We start from the raw sequence: 16,299 nt of genomic DNA, 5'->3' as shown, positions 1-16,299 counted from the left end.
TATTTATAGTTATATTTTTAGTTCAAGTGTGCTGCTGAATTTTGGAAAGAATATAAGTGTATCGCAGGGGGAAAAAAGGTTGCGGAATACTGGTCTAAAGCAGGGGTTTTCAAAACTTTTTGACTTGCGGACCCCTTATATTTCAGGCTTTACCTTAGGGACCCCCTTATAAATGCTTATGAAATTTATACATAAATATTTGCTTAAAATAACATATATTTTTGCATTTATTTATTTAACAGTATTTAACAAATAGGTTTATTGTCAATTAAAAGATTTCGATTAAAAAACATATAAAATCAAATTGCCCATAAAAAGTATTTGCTGTCTACTTACCCCCTGTCTTGTCCTTGCGGATCCCCTGTGGTCCGCGGACCACAGTTTGAAAACCCCTGGTCTAAAGGACCTGTGACCATACACAAGACATTAGCAATCCGAAAGACATTCCATGACTTGCTTATACTTTGTAGAAATAATTCTTTCTAATTTTGGCATAAGGTCAGAAATTTTGAGGGGCTAAGGCAAGCCGATTGCATTGACCCCAATGCTTGCCTGTTACTTTATTTTATCAGCACCAGAAAAATGAAAGGCAAATTTGACCTAGGCAGGATTTAAACTCAGAATGTAAAGATCTGCAAGAAATGCCAATAAGCATTTTGTTCATTGCATTAATCATTCAGCTGGCTTGCTGCATTATGTTTGTAGTTATTATGAAAATGAGTAATGTACTTAAATGCTTGACTTTTTGGTTTATAGACATTTATTTTTGTTGAATCATTTTCTACTCTGACAGCAGATATCAAAACTTTCTCTTTGTAGTCTGTGACATTTAACATTTTGTCTCCATAAGTCATACACGTGTATCTCTCTCTCTCTCTCTCTCTCTCTCTCATATTTTATAAGTGGATATTTTTACTTAATAGAGCATTTGACAGTTTCACTTTAATCACGGACCAAAAGTAGCAAATGTTGCCATCAGACAATTAAAATGGTATGGTTATTTGCACAAATAAAAATAAATTAATTTTAAGCTCTGCTTCCCAAGCATTTCATTGAAAAAAAAATTATTGTTAATTGTTTCTGATTAGTTTCGCATTGTGTTTTTGAAGAGCAAACATAGCTGTCAGTTAATAAAATGTATGACCCAATGTATTTTGGATCCTTGTAAGTTGCTTTAAAAGCGTGTGTGTTGATTGTTATCACACTCTTACAGGTTCACTATACTGGAGCCTATCCCATTTCTTAGGCAAATAATGACCGAAAACAACACTCTGCCCAGAACAAGATGACTGTGGCTGAGGCTCCCACCATATAAGTTGAAATTGTTCATTTTGGTCACAAACACACATACTACTGTACATATTCACATTTAGACTTTTACTAAAGTTGTGGTTGTTTAGACAAAGAATTTATGAACTACAAGAATATTCTCAAGCAGCATTCACTTACAATTTCAAAAAGGCACTTCATTCAGCATTTTTGATAGTTTCATTTTCTAAGTTCCACTTCAATATTTAGAAGGTTTAAAGAAGAAAAAAAAAAAAGCCATTTGGAGGTCACTAACTGAATATATGCAAACCAGTTATAGTCTGGATTCCACAGACTAATTTTAGATCTTTGGTGAATAATGTTTGGCATTAGAATACATAATTTTGCAAATGAATAACAATAACAATAATAATAATGAGCACTCAGAGAGCACAAACCTCCGCCAAGGCAACACCAACATCCTTTCAATGATTAGCCGGTGATGGTTTTTAAAATGAGAATATCTGAAATAAACTCTACTGCTCTCACAAACGAGAATACTAAAAATGAACCTGACCGCTCTCAAAAATTAAGATTAAAAAAAAGAAAAATCTAGAATCTTTGTCCAGTACTGGATCGATCCCAAAATCTAATCATTTTGTACCAGTTGTGAGGCCATACATCTCTGAAAGTTTCATCCGAATCCATTGAACAGTTCTTGAGATATCTTGTCCACAGATGAACAAACGAACGAACGAACACAACTGAAAACAATACCTCCGCCTTCACTAAGGTGGAGGTAATAATCTTTTCTACTATAGGCACAAGGCCTGAAATTTTGCGAGAGGGGACTAGTTAATTACATCGGCCTCCAGTACTCAACTGGTACTTAATTTATCAACCCCGAAAGGATGAAAGGCAAAGTCGATTTCAGCGGAATTTCAACTCAGAATGTAGCAACGGGCAAAACACCACTATGCATTTCGTCCAGCATGGTAACAGTTCTGGCAGCTTGCTACCTTAATAATAGCAATAATAATAATAATAATAATAATAATAATCCTTTCAACCACTGCGGAATTTGAACTTGGTACATAAAGACAAATTAAATCATGCTAAACAGTTTGTCTGGCATGCAAATGACTCTGTCGGCTCACCACCTTCATGATGATGATGATGATGATAATAATCCGCTCTACTATAGGCACAAGGCTTGAAATTTTGAGGGAGGGGTGCTAGTTGATTACATCAATCCCAGTCGTAACTGCTACTTGTTTCATCAACCCCTAAAGGATAAAAAGCAAGGTCGACCTCAGCAGAATTTGAACTCTGAATGCAAGGACGGATGAAATACTGCAAATCATTTTGCCTGTCGTGTTAACAATTCTGTCAACTCACCACTTTGCTGCTACTGTTACTACTACTACTAATAATAATAATAATAATAATTTAAAACAAATGAAGGTTAATGAGTGTTATATGATTGACTAAAATCTTTAGAAACAGTGCCCCAGCATAACTGCAATGACTGAAATCAATAAAAGATTATTTATTTATTTTTTTGCTTACTGCCCCTTTTTAAATATTTATAAAAGCTTACGTCCTTTTCCAGTATGATAGTGGTTAACTACACAATAGCCATGGAAATACAATGGATTATTGTGCAAGTTGCAGGTTATCTTATGTATTTGCACTCACAGGTAATTCTAAAAATTACTTTGATACGTACCTACCCAGAAACTTGTACCTTGGCTGGCATCATGCAAAACCATATTGATCTTTATTTCATTGTGATTTTTGTGACATAATAGTGGCAGGATGTGAGTGCTAATGTAACAAGGATTGATCTGGGTTGATAACAGACATACAAGTACTAATGATTCCCACCAAAAGACACAAAACTAGTCCACATCTCTACTGTCATGATTGCAAAAACAGAACGCCATGTACCTGGCAATGCTGCTCAATAGCTACATGAGTGTCAGTAAGGACCACTTGAGAGAAGAGAGTAACAGAAACTGCAGCGAACTGCTGTTCCCTGGGCATCTCTGGTCGCAACTCCAGCTCATGTTCTCTTCCTAAGTTGACGACCAAGAAACATATCCTTCTTCCCACTCCTCTGCAGTGTCACCCTTATTGACCTGGGGCTGAAATAGAGATTGGAGAAGGCTGTTTAGGCATACTCTCTTTTACTTGTTTCAGTCATTTGACTGTGGCCATGCTGGAGCACCGCCTTTAGTCAAGCAAATCGACCCCAGGACTTATTCTTTGGAAGCCTAGTACTTATTCTATCGGGGTGTTTTGCCGAACCGCTAAGTTACGGGGACGTAAACACACCAGCATCGGTTGTCAAGCGATGTTGGGCAGGACAAACATATACACATACATACATACATATATATATATATATATATATATATATATATATATATATATATATATATATATATATATACGACGGGCTTCTTTCAGTTTCCATCTACCAAATCCACTCACAAGGCTTTGGTCGGCCTGAGGCTATAGTAGAAGACACTTGCCCAAGGTGCCACGCAGTGGGACTGAACCCGGAACCATGTCAAACAAATCAACCCCAGTACTTAGTTTTAAACCTAGTATTTATACTATCCGTTTGTTTTGCTCAACCACTAAGTTACAGCGATGTAAACAAACCAACACTGGCTAAGCCATTGGTAAAGAACACATATATACATATAAAGACACACATATACATTCACATAAATGATAGGATTCTTTCCGTTTCCATCTACCAAATCCACCAACACAAGGCTTTGGTCAGCCCAGGGCTATAATAGAAGACTCAGTGGGACTGATCCCGGAATCATATGGTTAGGAAGCAAACTTCTTACTACACAACCACGCGTATTTTATTTATATATATATATATATATATATATATATATATATATATATATATATATATATAAATATATATATATATATATATATATATATATATATATATATATATTTAATAGCAGCAAATGTTTAATTCTTCCAGATTTATCGGAAAACATTCTTGTTCCACACACGTTTTTGTTTGTACGGTTGGGTGGCCCCATATGGAAAATAATTAGAATTTCCTTATTTACGTATAATGAAATAATTTCGGGAAAAAACTTGTAAGGGTTTTTTTTTTTTTTTTTTTTTTTTGAGATGTTAATCTCTCATAGACCCTACCATCTCTCAAATCATCAGTGTTATATATAATCAATACCTTGTAAATTACTAAGACAAAAGTTGTCAGTAGGTTGGTTAAATGATATTTAGAAATATTTAAGTTACTTGTAGTTAGTTCACTTATTTAATTATTTATCAACACAACGATAGAGTTCCTGATCAAGCAAAAGGGGAAAATATTCAGTTTTATTGGAAGTTTGTTTATCAAATCCGGTTTTGTTTGTATATTGTCTTTTTTTCCTATAGTGAAAAACTAACATGATTTAATTAAAAAGAAAAAAATTATTTATTGATATTTAAAGTTTTTCCCCGCCTCTGTTATTTTTCGTTAATGAGTTATAAAATTAAATTGTCTGCCGACGTCTGTTAACCAGCATTCATTATGGTATCTCCCAGCCTCTTACGTTTGTTAACATTTTAATTTATATCTAGTTAAGCTGAGTATTCAGTTTATTTTCGATCCTTGTTTAGTTGAATCTGTTTCATGAATAATACAGAATGTTACCTCTGCTCCTTGGCTAGCCAAGTGAGATTTTTACGTTAGTTATTCAAGTCTTTTCAAACGACACTATGTATATATATTAAACAAAGTTCATTGATTCTTACTATACTACCATCAACTTCTGTTAACTCAGCCCAGCCTACACAATCGCTTATCCAACCTCCTTATGTATTTATAATTCCTACTTAAAACCCACACGTCCGTTGGTATCTTGTTATCAGCAATTTCTATTTAATACCAGCTTAAATACGTCCAACCGCCTCCTACGGTTTCGATTCTTCCTTTTGTCATTTATAAATATTTTAATTATTTTCTCGAAACCAGTCTTTTTAGCCATTGTTATATAGTTTCTGTTTCGTTTTCTCTCACTCCATTCTCCTTATCTTTCAATGTACTCATATCAGAAACTTTGAATAGGTATACGTACAGTAATGCATGCGCAGAAGTATATATGTGTGTTATGCGTTTATTTTAATTTGTTTTTAATAAACACCTCGGAGTACTCGGTGTCTACTTCCTTAGTTTATTCCCTCGCCATTTCACAGTTCACTTATCGCACACTCAGTACATCGCGAATTTTTCTGGCTAATATACGTAAATTTATATCGCGGGTTTCTGCGGCCGTTAGGTATTTATTATTTTTTTTTAGATTTTAATTATTTCTGGAACGTAACACCCGCGATAGTGGAGGGATTACTGTACTTCGAATTCTATTTATTTGTGACATTAAAAGAGGGATAATTAAATTCGTCACGTTGAATCGCAAACTTAAATTTTTACCATAAATTATTTTATTTTTTACCTCTTTCAGTGATTAGACTGCGGCCAGAATTTTTAGTCGGATGTATCAACCACTACTTGTTTTTTTAAAGCCTGGTATTTATTTGATCGATCTTTTTGGCCGAACTGCTAAGTTGCGAGACATAAACACACCAACACTAGTTGTCAAGCGGTGGTGGGATGGACGGATGCACACAACGAGCTTTCAATTTCCGTTTACCAAACCCACTCACGAGGCTCTGATTGGCCCGAGGCCATAGTAGAAAAGCACTAACCCAAAGTCCTACACAGTGGCACTGAACCCGGAGACTTCTTATCACACAGCCACACCTGCACCTCATCATCATCATCATCATCATCATCGTTTAACGTCCGCTTTCCATGCTAGCATGGGTTGGACGATTTGACTGAGGACTGGTGAAACCGGATGGCAACACCAGGCTCCAATCTAATTTGGCAGACTTTCTACAGCTGGATGCCCTTCCTAACGCCAACCACTCAGAGAGTCTAGTGGGTGCTTTTACGTGTCACCCGCACGGACCATAAATGATTTTCTCAACAAAAGTTAATTATTTAGAAGAAAAATTTCTTCGTAATTTCTAGTAGATAAAACAAAGTGTATCACTGTTGAGTTTTTTTCTTTAAGAAAAAAGTTTTGATTGTTAATTAGGAAAAATATTTTTCATTCATTTCTTTATGAAATTTCTCATTGTATTTCACCCCATCACTTTTTACCCAACTAAAAATGTCATTTATTCTCCCTTCATTCTTGCTATTTCATTCAGCCCGTTTGTATAAACCTGTAAATCTTTATACCTACATAGAAATAAATACATATTGGACTAAATTAAAAATTACTATGAGTTGAGTTTAGAACAGTGTTAGCTTGATCCTGCTAACCTTCTTAATATATACAAAAACACTGAGCCAACTCATTTGCACATTTTTCTTAGAGAATTTAATACTTTCACTCCAACATTTCATTTTCCTTCAAATCAAACAAGCTATATTATTTCAATGTAGTGTCCCATTTAAGTGGAAAATTATGAGAGAAGTGGTTAATTTCTTTTTCATCATGTTAATCATAAACGATGGCTATCCTTGTTTAGGCCTGTTCTATATTTGTACAACCCCACCCAGTATCAAATGTTTAACTAAGTTTGCATTTAAATATGTAGGACACCTTTCTAAATTTTTTTTCCTTTTTTTTTTTTTAATTAACATGTACACAAGATAGGAAATGGGTTTATGTCACTAACATTTATTTATTTTCTGTAGGGTATTAGTGATCTAAGTGAAATTACTACAGACAGCCACTAAAAACCCCAGATAGCAGACATACTTCCCTCCATTTTGTACAGCCCTTGCCTATATATTTATAAAGATTTCGTACAACCTTATATCTTGTACACCGGTAGCACATTTAAAATATTAATATCACAGTGTTTTGACCCTTTTTTTTTAATTGTATTATTTTGTATACCATACATACAGGTTCAAGTGTGTATATTAAAACTATGCAGTGTTTGAAACCAATTAGGTTGCATTTATAAATATAGAGGAGAAGAAGGGGAAGAAACTTGACCAGTTGCTTTCTGGGCTCCAGTCTAGTGTTTCTAAGTTTCAAATTCTGTTGTAGTTCTCTTTCATCATCATTGTTTGACGTCTGCTATCCATGCTTGCTAGCATAGGTTTGACGGTTTGACTGAGGACTGGCAAGCCAGTAGGCTGCACCAGGCTCCAATCCGATCCAGTCATTGTCTTTTATATTCTAGAGTGGAGCGTGGCCGTTGCCAGTACCGCCTGACTGGCTCCCGTAGGATTTTCGAGCGAGATCGTTGCCAGTGCCCCTGGACTGGCTTGTGCGGGTGGCACATAAAAGACACCATTTCGAGCGTGGCCGTTTTCGTGCGGGTGACACGTAAAAGCACCCACTACACTCTCTGAGTGGTTGGCGTTAGGAAGGGCATCCAGCTGTAGAAACTCTGCCAAATTAGACTGGAGCCTGGTGTTGCCATCCGGTTTCACCAGTCCTCAGTCAAATCGTCCAACCCATGCTAGCATGGAAAGCGGACGTTAAACGATGATGATGATGATGATGAAGTGTCAGTCATGTAACGTAACGTAACCATGTAATCATAAGATTATAATCTTGTCCTGTTAAAGGAGTTCTGCATGCCTACATAGACATGGTGCCCATCGCGTGTATCTCTGTGTTGGTATCTTGTTAATTGCTGTAAACGAGTGTTGCTGTCATACTGCAGTGTCCTTTCTAGCCACAAGGAAATATTACCTTTTTTTTTGTAACAGGTGAGGGTTAGCAACAGGAAGGGCATCTGGTTAAATAAATTCCGTTTGACCCATGCGAGCATGGGACAGTGGACATTAAAACGATGTTACTCTTTGATAATTTAAGGGTATGCCCTCAGGAGAATAATCAATAGAATACCTCTCATACCTGTCATTTGAAGAATCAGAATTTCATCAATTTGGGTGTATAATTGGTACGATTGGGCAATTGTCTTCTTGCCAGACCGACCAAAGCCTTGTGAGCGGATTTGGTTGATGGAAACTAAAAGAAGCCCGTCATATATATATATATATATATATATATATATATATATCTCTGTGTGTGTGTATGTGTTTGTATGTCTGTGTTTAGCCCCCCACCATCGCTTTGACAACCAATGTTGGTGTGTTTATGTTCCCGTAACTTAGCGGTTCAACAAAAGTGACTGATAGAATAAATACCAGGCTTACAAAGAATAAGTCCTGAGGTTGATCTGTTCAACTAAAGGCGGTGCTCCAGCATGGCCGCAGTCAAATGAACGAAACAAGTAAAAGAGTATATAAATCTCCTGTTGATTTAATTAACTCCCAGTTAAGCCTGATTGAGCACGTCTCACATCCATGATCACACCATGATCTTTTTTTGCAATGTGCAGGTACCCTGGATCATTCCTGTCCTATGCTAGGGTGGGATTTAACCTTTTAGTTAAACCAGCTAGATCCAGCCACTTACATCTACCTTACAATGTCATTCTAAAAATAATCACATCATTGAAAAATCCATTGTTATGAGATAATGCATGATTAATTCAAAACAATATTTATAGATAAGCGTTGCATTTGACCGAGTGATCTGAATGATAAAGGATTAAGAGAGATTTGACTGCTATTTCTAGCAAGTTGAACGACCACATAGAATGTCTTGCTGGGAAGACACTGGTTTGGTCACTGTTGCTTTTCCTGTTTCAACGAATAAAAATAATTTAGTTACTTTCTCCATTGTGATTGGTAATTGCAGGTTCAAATTTTCACTGAATATCAGAGGCTCAGCTTTTCAAGAGCTTAGCCCCATGTATGCTGCATTTGAAGTTGAAGGTTTTTTAAGTAGAGAGAGACAAAGCTCAGCCATTCTTGCTTTCTCTAAGTATTACTGAACTAGTAGGCACAGCCATGACAGTGTGGTTAAGAAGCTCACTTTGTAACCATGTGGTTTCAAGTTCAGTCCCACAGCACAGCAGCTTGGACTAGGTGTCTTCTACTCTAGCCTTGGGCTGACCAATGCCTTGTGAAAGAATTTGGTAAACAGAAACTGTGGAATCCTGTCGTGTGTCTTTGTGTTTGTCCCCGACTACTACTTGACAACTAGTGTTGGTTTGTTTACATCCTAATAACTTAGTGGTTCAACAAAAAAAACCAATAGAATAACTACCAGACTTTAGGGGGGGGGGGAAGAAGTACTGGGGTTTAATTTGCTCAACTAAACCCTTGGAGGCAGTACTCCAGCATGGCCACAATCTAATAACTGTAACAAGTGAAAGATAAAAAATGGAGGGAAATTGCTCCAACTTGAAATCAAATCTTGACTCAGTTCTGCAATGAACTTATCTTGTATTAGATAAGCATTTCTGTTTTACACCAAATCTTTTGTAAACATGCTTTTTCTTTTTCTTCCTCTTCTTCTTCTTCTTCTTCTTACTGTTATGTTCTATAAGGCTTTGCTTGTTTTAGAAAAAAGTTTCCAACCTGGTGAAACAGGTGTTTTTCATTTTCTTTATATTCTCAGACTTTCTGGTCTTTTTTTTTTTTTTTTTATATTGATTCTAATGCCTGAACATTTCCTGTGGTAATTAATAGCAGCTGAAATTCTTGTGATCAGCATTTCAATAATACTTCATTCTCAAATTGCTGATCTATAATTTTCTTTTCTTTTCTTTTTTTTTTCAAATCATCATTATCGTTATTGGTGGCTGATTCTTATAAATTTCAAAAAATTTCTTTTGTTATTAAGATTCTTTGTTCAGTTTTTATTTTTTTTGTGTATGTGTATGTTAAATATTGATTTCAAATTTTGGTACAAGGCCAGCAAGTTCAGTGGGGATGACGAAGTTGATTAGATCAACCCAAGTACACAACTGGTACTTATTTCATCAACCCTGAAAGGATGAAAGGCTAAGTTGACTCCAGCAGGTCAACTCGGAAATCAGAATGTCAAGACAGATGAAATGCTACTAGGTTTTTTTATGCCCAACATGTTAACATTTCTACCAGCTCACTATGTTTTTAATATTCAAAATGCATTGTCTATGTTATTTATTCATGTTTTTTTAAATTTTTTATAGCATTAAAATACTAACAAAATGCCTAGTTGTGCAAATATGATAATAATTTGTATATTAGTATATATTGTAAGGTAGCAAGCTGGAGGAATCGTTAACACACCACACAAAATGCTTAGTAGCTCTTTGTCTTTGTTTTGAGTTCAAATTCCACTGAGGTCAACTTTGCCTTTCCTCCTCTCAGGGTTGATGTAATCGACTTATCCCACCCCTGAAATTGCTGGCCTTGTACCAAAAATTGGAAACCAGTATTAGTATATATTGTAGGGTTGAGAAAATGAAGTATGACTCAAGTATTGTGTTGTAGCCATGTTTTATTCCATTCTGGGTATTAAGCACCTCACCTTGCATGGGGTCCAACAGCAGAAAGGATAGAAAAGGTAGTTGTTGGTTTTGTGTTCATTGATCAAGCTCATGTGTGTCTCAAAATAACCTTGTTCTTTGTACTCTTATAAGGTTATATTTTAGAAACCATGTTCACATTTCTAACAATGTGTGTTACTGGAGACAATATCTTATTTTAAAATTTGCTTTAAATTTGATGAGTATTGTGTTAAAATGGTAGCATTGATGTAGATAGATAATAGATCCAGTTTAGTTGTGTGTGTGTGTGTGTGTGTGTGTATAAACATATATACATACATATACACACATGCACATCTATCTATATATGCGTGTGTGTATATTACTGTTCCATTAAGTTTTTTTCAAATACAACTAACCATGTGCCCTGAGTTTGAAGACTTCTTGGAGACACAAATCACATTATATAAATCTGCCTAATTACAGTGCTTCCATGGCAAGAAACTATTAGTATCTCTTATTTTAAATACTGTGTACATTAAACGATATATGTACTCGGGTGGGCAAAAGTAAGTATACAGTTGCTTAATACGAGTGGAATGCTCATTCCATTTCTCTCTTTTCCAGGATAGAGAATAAAAAGAACATTCCATTCATATTAAGCAGCTGTATACCTACTTTTGCCCACCTTTAATGATTAGATGTTCAAACACCTGATAACTTATAAACATCTAATTATTAAAGTGGAAAAATAATCAGAAAAACCATTTTTTCCCCCATATATATATATATATATATATATATATATATATATATATATATAATACTGTACTTAGGACTTTTCTATTTCTTATTCTACTATATATATATATATATATACACACACACACACACACACACACACACACACACTCATGGACCAAATCATTATTATGGTTATATGAAAAGTAAATTAGCAACTGATTGTGCTGATAGACTACTGACCCATTGGCTGAAAAGTCAAGGGTTCATTTCCTGTCCACTCAACTGTAAATAGGTTCTATGGGAGTGGGCACTTCAAAGTTAGCTAGTAAAAGCAACATTGCTTTCAGCATTTGGCTTCAAAATGATTGCTCTTGTTAAAGGGTTTCAAACACTGTAAGAGGGAGTTTTTGTTTACTAATTGATTGAAGTAGATTTTTTAAAATTTCATTGTGTTTGTGTGTGTGTGTGTGTGTATGACATGATCTTGTGAATGACCAGACTATCAGATATTGTTATACATTGTTTGTCACAATGTGCTTTGCATCATTTTGGCTTTCAACCGATGCCACCCCACTGGCTAGAGGATGACTAGTCCATTGCAGGGTCACCCCTTTACAGTCGAGTGGGCTGGAGCAACGTAAGCATGCCACTTGGTCTGAGAATTGAACCCACGATCTAGTGATCATGAGTCCAACACCCTAACCACCAGGCTCCACACCTTCACACATATGAAATCATCATTATTGTTTAATGTCCACTTTTCCTGCCTGCATGGGTCAGATGGAATTAGTTGAGGCATATTTTTTACTGCTTGATGTCCTTCCTGTTACCAAGGTAACATTTCCCCATCATCAGAAGAGTGGGAACGAACAACATGGCCAGTATCACGGTGACGGTTGTTTACTATCATTACTTGGTATCAAGTCAGGGGTGAAGACACACATGATGAACTTATTTCAGTTTCCCTACTATTATTTCCACTCACTGCTGGTGACACGTAAAAGGCACCCTTGCCAGTGACCTGTCGAAGGCACCTGTGCCAGTGACACGCCGAAGATACCCATGCCAGTGACACGCCGAAGTCACCCGTGCCAGTGACGCGTCAAAGGCACCCAGTACACTCAGTGGAGTGCTTGGCATTAGGAAGGGCATCCAGCCATAGAAACTAAGCCCAACCAGACTGGAGCTAAATGCAGCTCTTTGGCTTACCAGTTCCAGTCAAACTGTCTAACCTATGCCAGCATGGAAAATGGACACTTGATGATGATGATGACAGCTTTGGTCGGCCCACGACTATAGTAGAAGATACTTGACCAAAGTACCACACACACTGTGTCTGAGCTCAGGACTACATGGTCGGGAAGCTTCTTAGCCACCACCCATGCTTATATCTGTGTTTATGTTTGTATTACATAGGTGAGGTCCTATGTTTGCATTTGTGGTGGCACTCCGTTGCTTACGACGTCGAGGGTTCCAGTTGATCCGATCAACGGAACAGCCTGCTCGTGAAATTAACGTGCAAGTGGCTGAGTACTCCACAGACACATGTACCTTTAACGTAGTTCTCGGGGATATTCAGCGTGACACAGTGTGACAAGGCTGACCCTTTGAATTACAGGCACAACAGAAACAGGAAGAAAGAGTGAGAGAAAGTTGTGGTGGAAGAGTACAGCAGGGTTCGCCACCATCCCCTGTCGGAGCCTCGTGGAGCTTTAGGTGTTTTCGCTCAATAAATACTCACAACGCCCGGTCTGGGAATCGAAACCGCAATCCTATGACTGCGAGTCCGCTACCCTAACCACTGGGCCATTGCGCCCTCACGTTTGCATTTACTACTAAGTAAATTCCAGAAACGTTGCTTGAAGTATTTCTTCTCTGCCATATTAAGGTTTGTCAAGCGGATAGAAATACATTTTATAAAGAGCCAATGACATCCTGAGATAGTGATAATAATAATTGTAATACAATAGTCATTTCCTGTTGCATTTTGTATTGTGCTGCTGTTAGTTCCAATCATTGGGCTGTGGCCATGCTGGGGTACCGCCTTCAAAGGTTTAATCGATCAAATCTTCTTTTAGCCTGATAATTATTTTATTGATTACTGTTTGTCAAGCCACTAAATTATGGAATGTAGGATAAGTTAACATGAACAGAAGCATGAGGAATACATACATACAGAGAGAGAGAGAGAGAGATACATACATATGTATGTGTGTGTGTGTGTGTGTGTGTGTGTGTGTATATATATATATATATATATATATATATATATTTATAAATATTTATCAGAAGTAAGAGTGACTCAAGTGCTGAGAGTCTCATGCATTAGCACTTATCAAACTAGTTACAGATTGAGGAGTTTTGAATTTATATCCTGGTGATAATGGTATTTCCCTGGATAGTTCTTGAACAAATTGTAAAAAAAAAAATTGTCACATAATTCATATTTTTCAAATAGTTTGCCCATTATGCTTTTCAATAAGTAAATACATAAATATACAAGATGATACATTATGTGTAGTAAGAAGCTTGCTTCTCAACCACATGATTCCAGGTTCAATCCCACTGCATGACACCATAGGCAAGTGTCTTCTACTATAGCCTGGATGGAAACTGAAAGAAGCCCGTTATATACTTATATATTATGTATATATTTGTGTGTGTCTGCGTTTGTCCCAATGTTGGTGTGTTTACAACCCTGTAACTTAACAGTTTGGCAAAAGAGACTGATAGAATATGTACTAGGCTTACAAAGAATAAGTCCTGGGGTCAATTGCTTCAACTAAAAATCATTTTTACATCGATCCCCAGTGCTCAACTGGTACTTATTTTATCGACCCCCAAAAGGATGAAATTCAAAGTCGACCCTGGCGGCATTTGAAGTTAGAATAAATGCTGCTAAGCAATTTTCTGGTGCAGTAATGACTGTGTGAGCTTGCCACTTTAAAAATAGATAATATTGATGTAAATGCTATTGTCACCTCAATATTATCTATCTGTACACACTTCTATTCACTCACTCGGAAATACACTCACTAAAATCAAAGCCTTTTAAAGGGAAATAACACAGAACAGAAGGGATTATTATATGTTGTTTATTGTTAATCATCATCATTATTGTTTTACATCTGCTTTCCTTGCTAGCAATGGTGTTGGACAAATCGTAATGGTCAGAATCAGTTGCTCTCTTGGACAGGTTGCATGACTGCACCTCACTTGTACATTTTGTTTAGCTCACTTTCTATCTCTTGAGGCCCTTCTTAACACCAGTCACTTTACAGAGTGTACCGAATACATTTTCATCATGGCACCAGCTCAAAGAGATTGTCCTTTTCTTAACTCCGCACTTTGCAGAGTATTAAATTACTTGTCAGAATTACTAATCTTAAAAAAAGCAAGTGAAAAAGATAAGTGAATCTTGGGAGATGCTATTTTGTTATTTCCAAAGCTGATATTTATTTCTAATAATCCTTTTGCAAATCTCGGCTATTAGTGGCGGCAAGATAGAATTGTTACTGGAATTGGCAATATGTTTAGCGGCATTTCATTTATCTTTGTATTCTAAGTGCAAATTCTTATTTCTTTACTGCCCACAATGGGCTACACATAGAGGGGACAAACAAGGACAGATAAAGGGATTAAGTCGATTACATCGACCCCAGTGCACAACTGGTACTTAATTTATCGACTCCGAAAGGATGAAAGGCAAAGTCGACCTTAGTGGAACTTGAACTCAGAATGTAATGGCAGACGAAATACCGTTAAGCATTTCGCCCGGCGTGCTAATGTTTCTGCCAGCTCGCCGCCTTAAGTGCCTCTGAGTGCAAATTCTGCCATGCTTGACCTTACTTTTTGTCGTTTGAGGTTGACAAAATAAGTACCAGTTAAGCACTGGGGTCGATGTAATCAACCAGTTTCCTACTCTGAAATTGCTGGCCTTGTGTCAAAATATGAAATCAATATTTAAATTTATAATCAAAATTTAAAGAGTTATTATTCTTTCTGAAATTTTTATCTAGCATTGTTTGTAAATATCCATTCTGTATATTACGTGTGTGTCGTGGCTATTAGTGGTGGCAAATATTGTTTCTTTGCAGTTTAAAGAATTTTGAAATAGATTAACTTTAATTTTTATTTTTTAATTTTTTTTTCAGGAAAGATTTTCACTTAAGTTCTATTCTTTGCAAAGTTGATGCCAAGCTCAGAAAATTAGCTTTGAAAGAAAGGTAAGTTGTTTGTTCTTGTGGTAAAGTTAGTATTATCATGTTTAAGTTTTGATTTGATGTCACAGAACACAATGTAAATAGTTCTGACATTTGTGTGAAAACGTGATGTTTGGTGAGAGAGAAGAAAAGAATATTTGACTAAATGCACAATCAGTTTATACTTAAGCAAGCTTTGCATAAAAGTGTGGAAGTAGAAAGTAATAAATTTTATAAACAGTATAAAGCAAATTTACCCCTTTCATCCTGATTTTCATCTACCGAATCTGCTCACAAGGCATTGGTTGGTTCAAGGATACAGTAGAAGACATTTACCTAAAATGCCTTGCAGATTGAACTTGAGACTACATAGGTAACAAAGCAAACTCTGTGTCCACATGGCCATGCTTGTACATATTGCTGTGCTCAACTGTTTCAGATCAATATCAACGGCAGTTCTAGCGTTTGTACAAGGTTACAAATTTAAAAAAGGATGGAATCGTGTTTCTTTAGTACTTAATCCTAAAGGGGTTGAGAAGTAACATTGATTCCTTAGAGATTTGATCTCAGAACATTGGGAGATACAGCTAAATACTACAGGACACTTAGTCTGCTGCTCTATTGATTCTACCAAGTCACCATCCTTCAAAAAATGCTACTTAGTAACATCACCACCATCATTGTTTTAGCATCCACT

At 36.3% G+C, this 16,299-nt stretch overlaps 1 protein-coding gene across 3 annotated transcripts in view; it reads left to right on the top strand.

Annotated features, from left to right (window-relative positions):
* LOC106884444 (polycomb protein suz12-A) overlaps window positions 1-16,299 on the top strand; it is a 95,707-nt gene that overhangs the window by 37,625 nt on the left and 41,783 nt on the right. For all 3 annotated transcript variants that reach the window (XM_014935834.3, XM_014935833.3, XM_089363794.1), the window contains exon 4: window positions 15,555-15,626. In XM_014935834.3, coding sequence (XP_014791320.1) covers window positions 15,555-15,626 — 72 coding nt within the window. The remainder of the gene's footprint in view (window positions 1-15,554; window positions 15,627-16,299) is intronic.

The sequence above is a fragment of the Octopus bimaculoides genome, chromosome 1 (assembly GCF_046866305.1).
Source record: "Octopus bimaculoides isolate indiv1 chromosome 1, ASM4686630v1, whole genome shotgun sequence".
Lineage (NCBI taxonomy): Eukaryota > Metazoa > Mollusca > Cephalopoda > Octopoda > Octopodidae > Octopus > Octopus bimaculoides.
The sequence above is the reverse complement of the archived record's forward strand: the minus strand, read 5'-3'. Positions and strand labels throughout refer to the sequence as shown.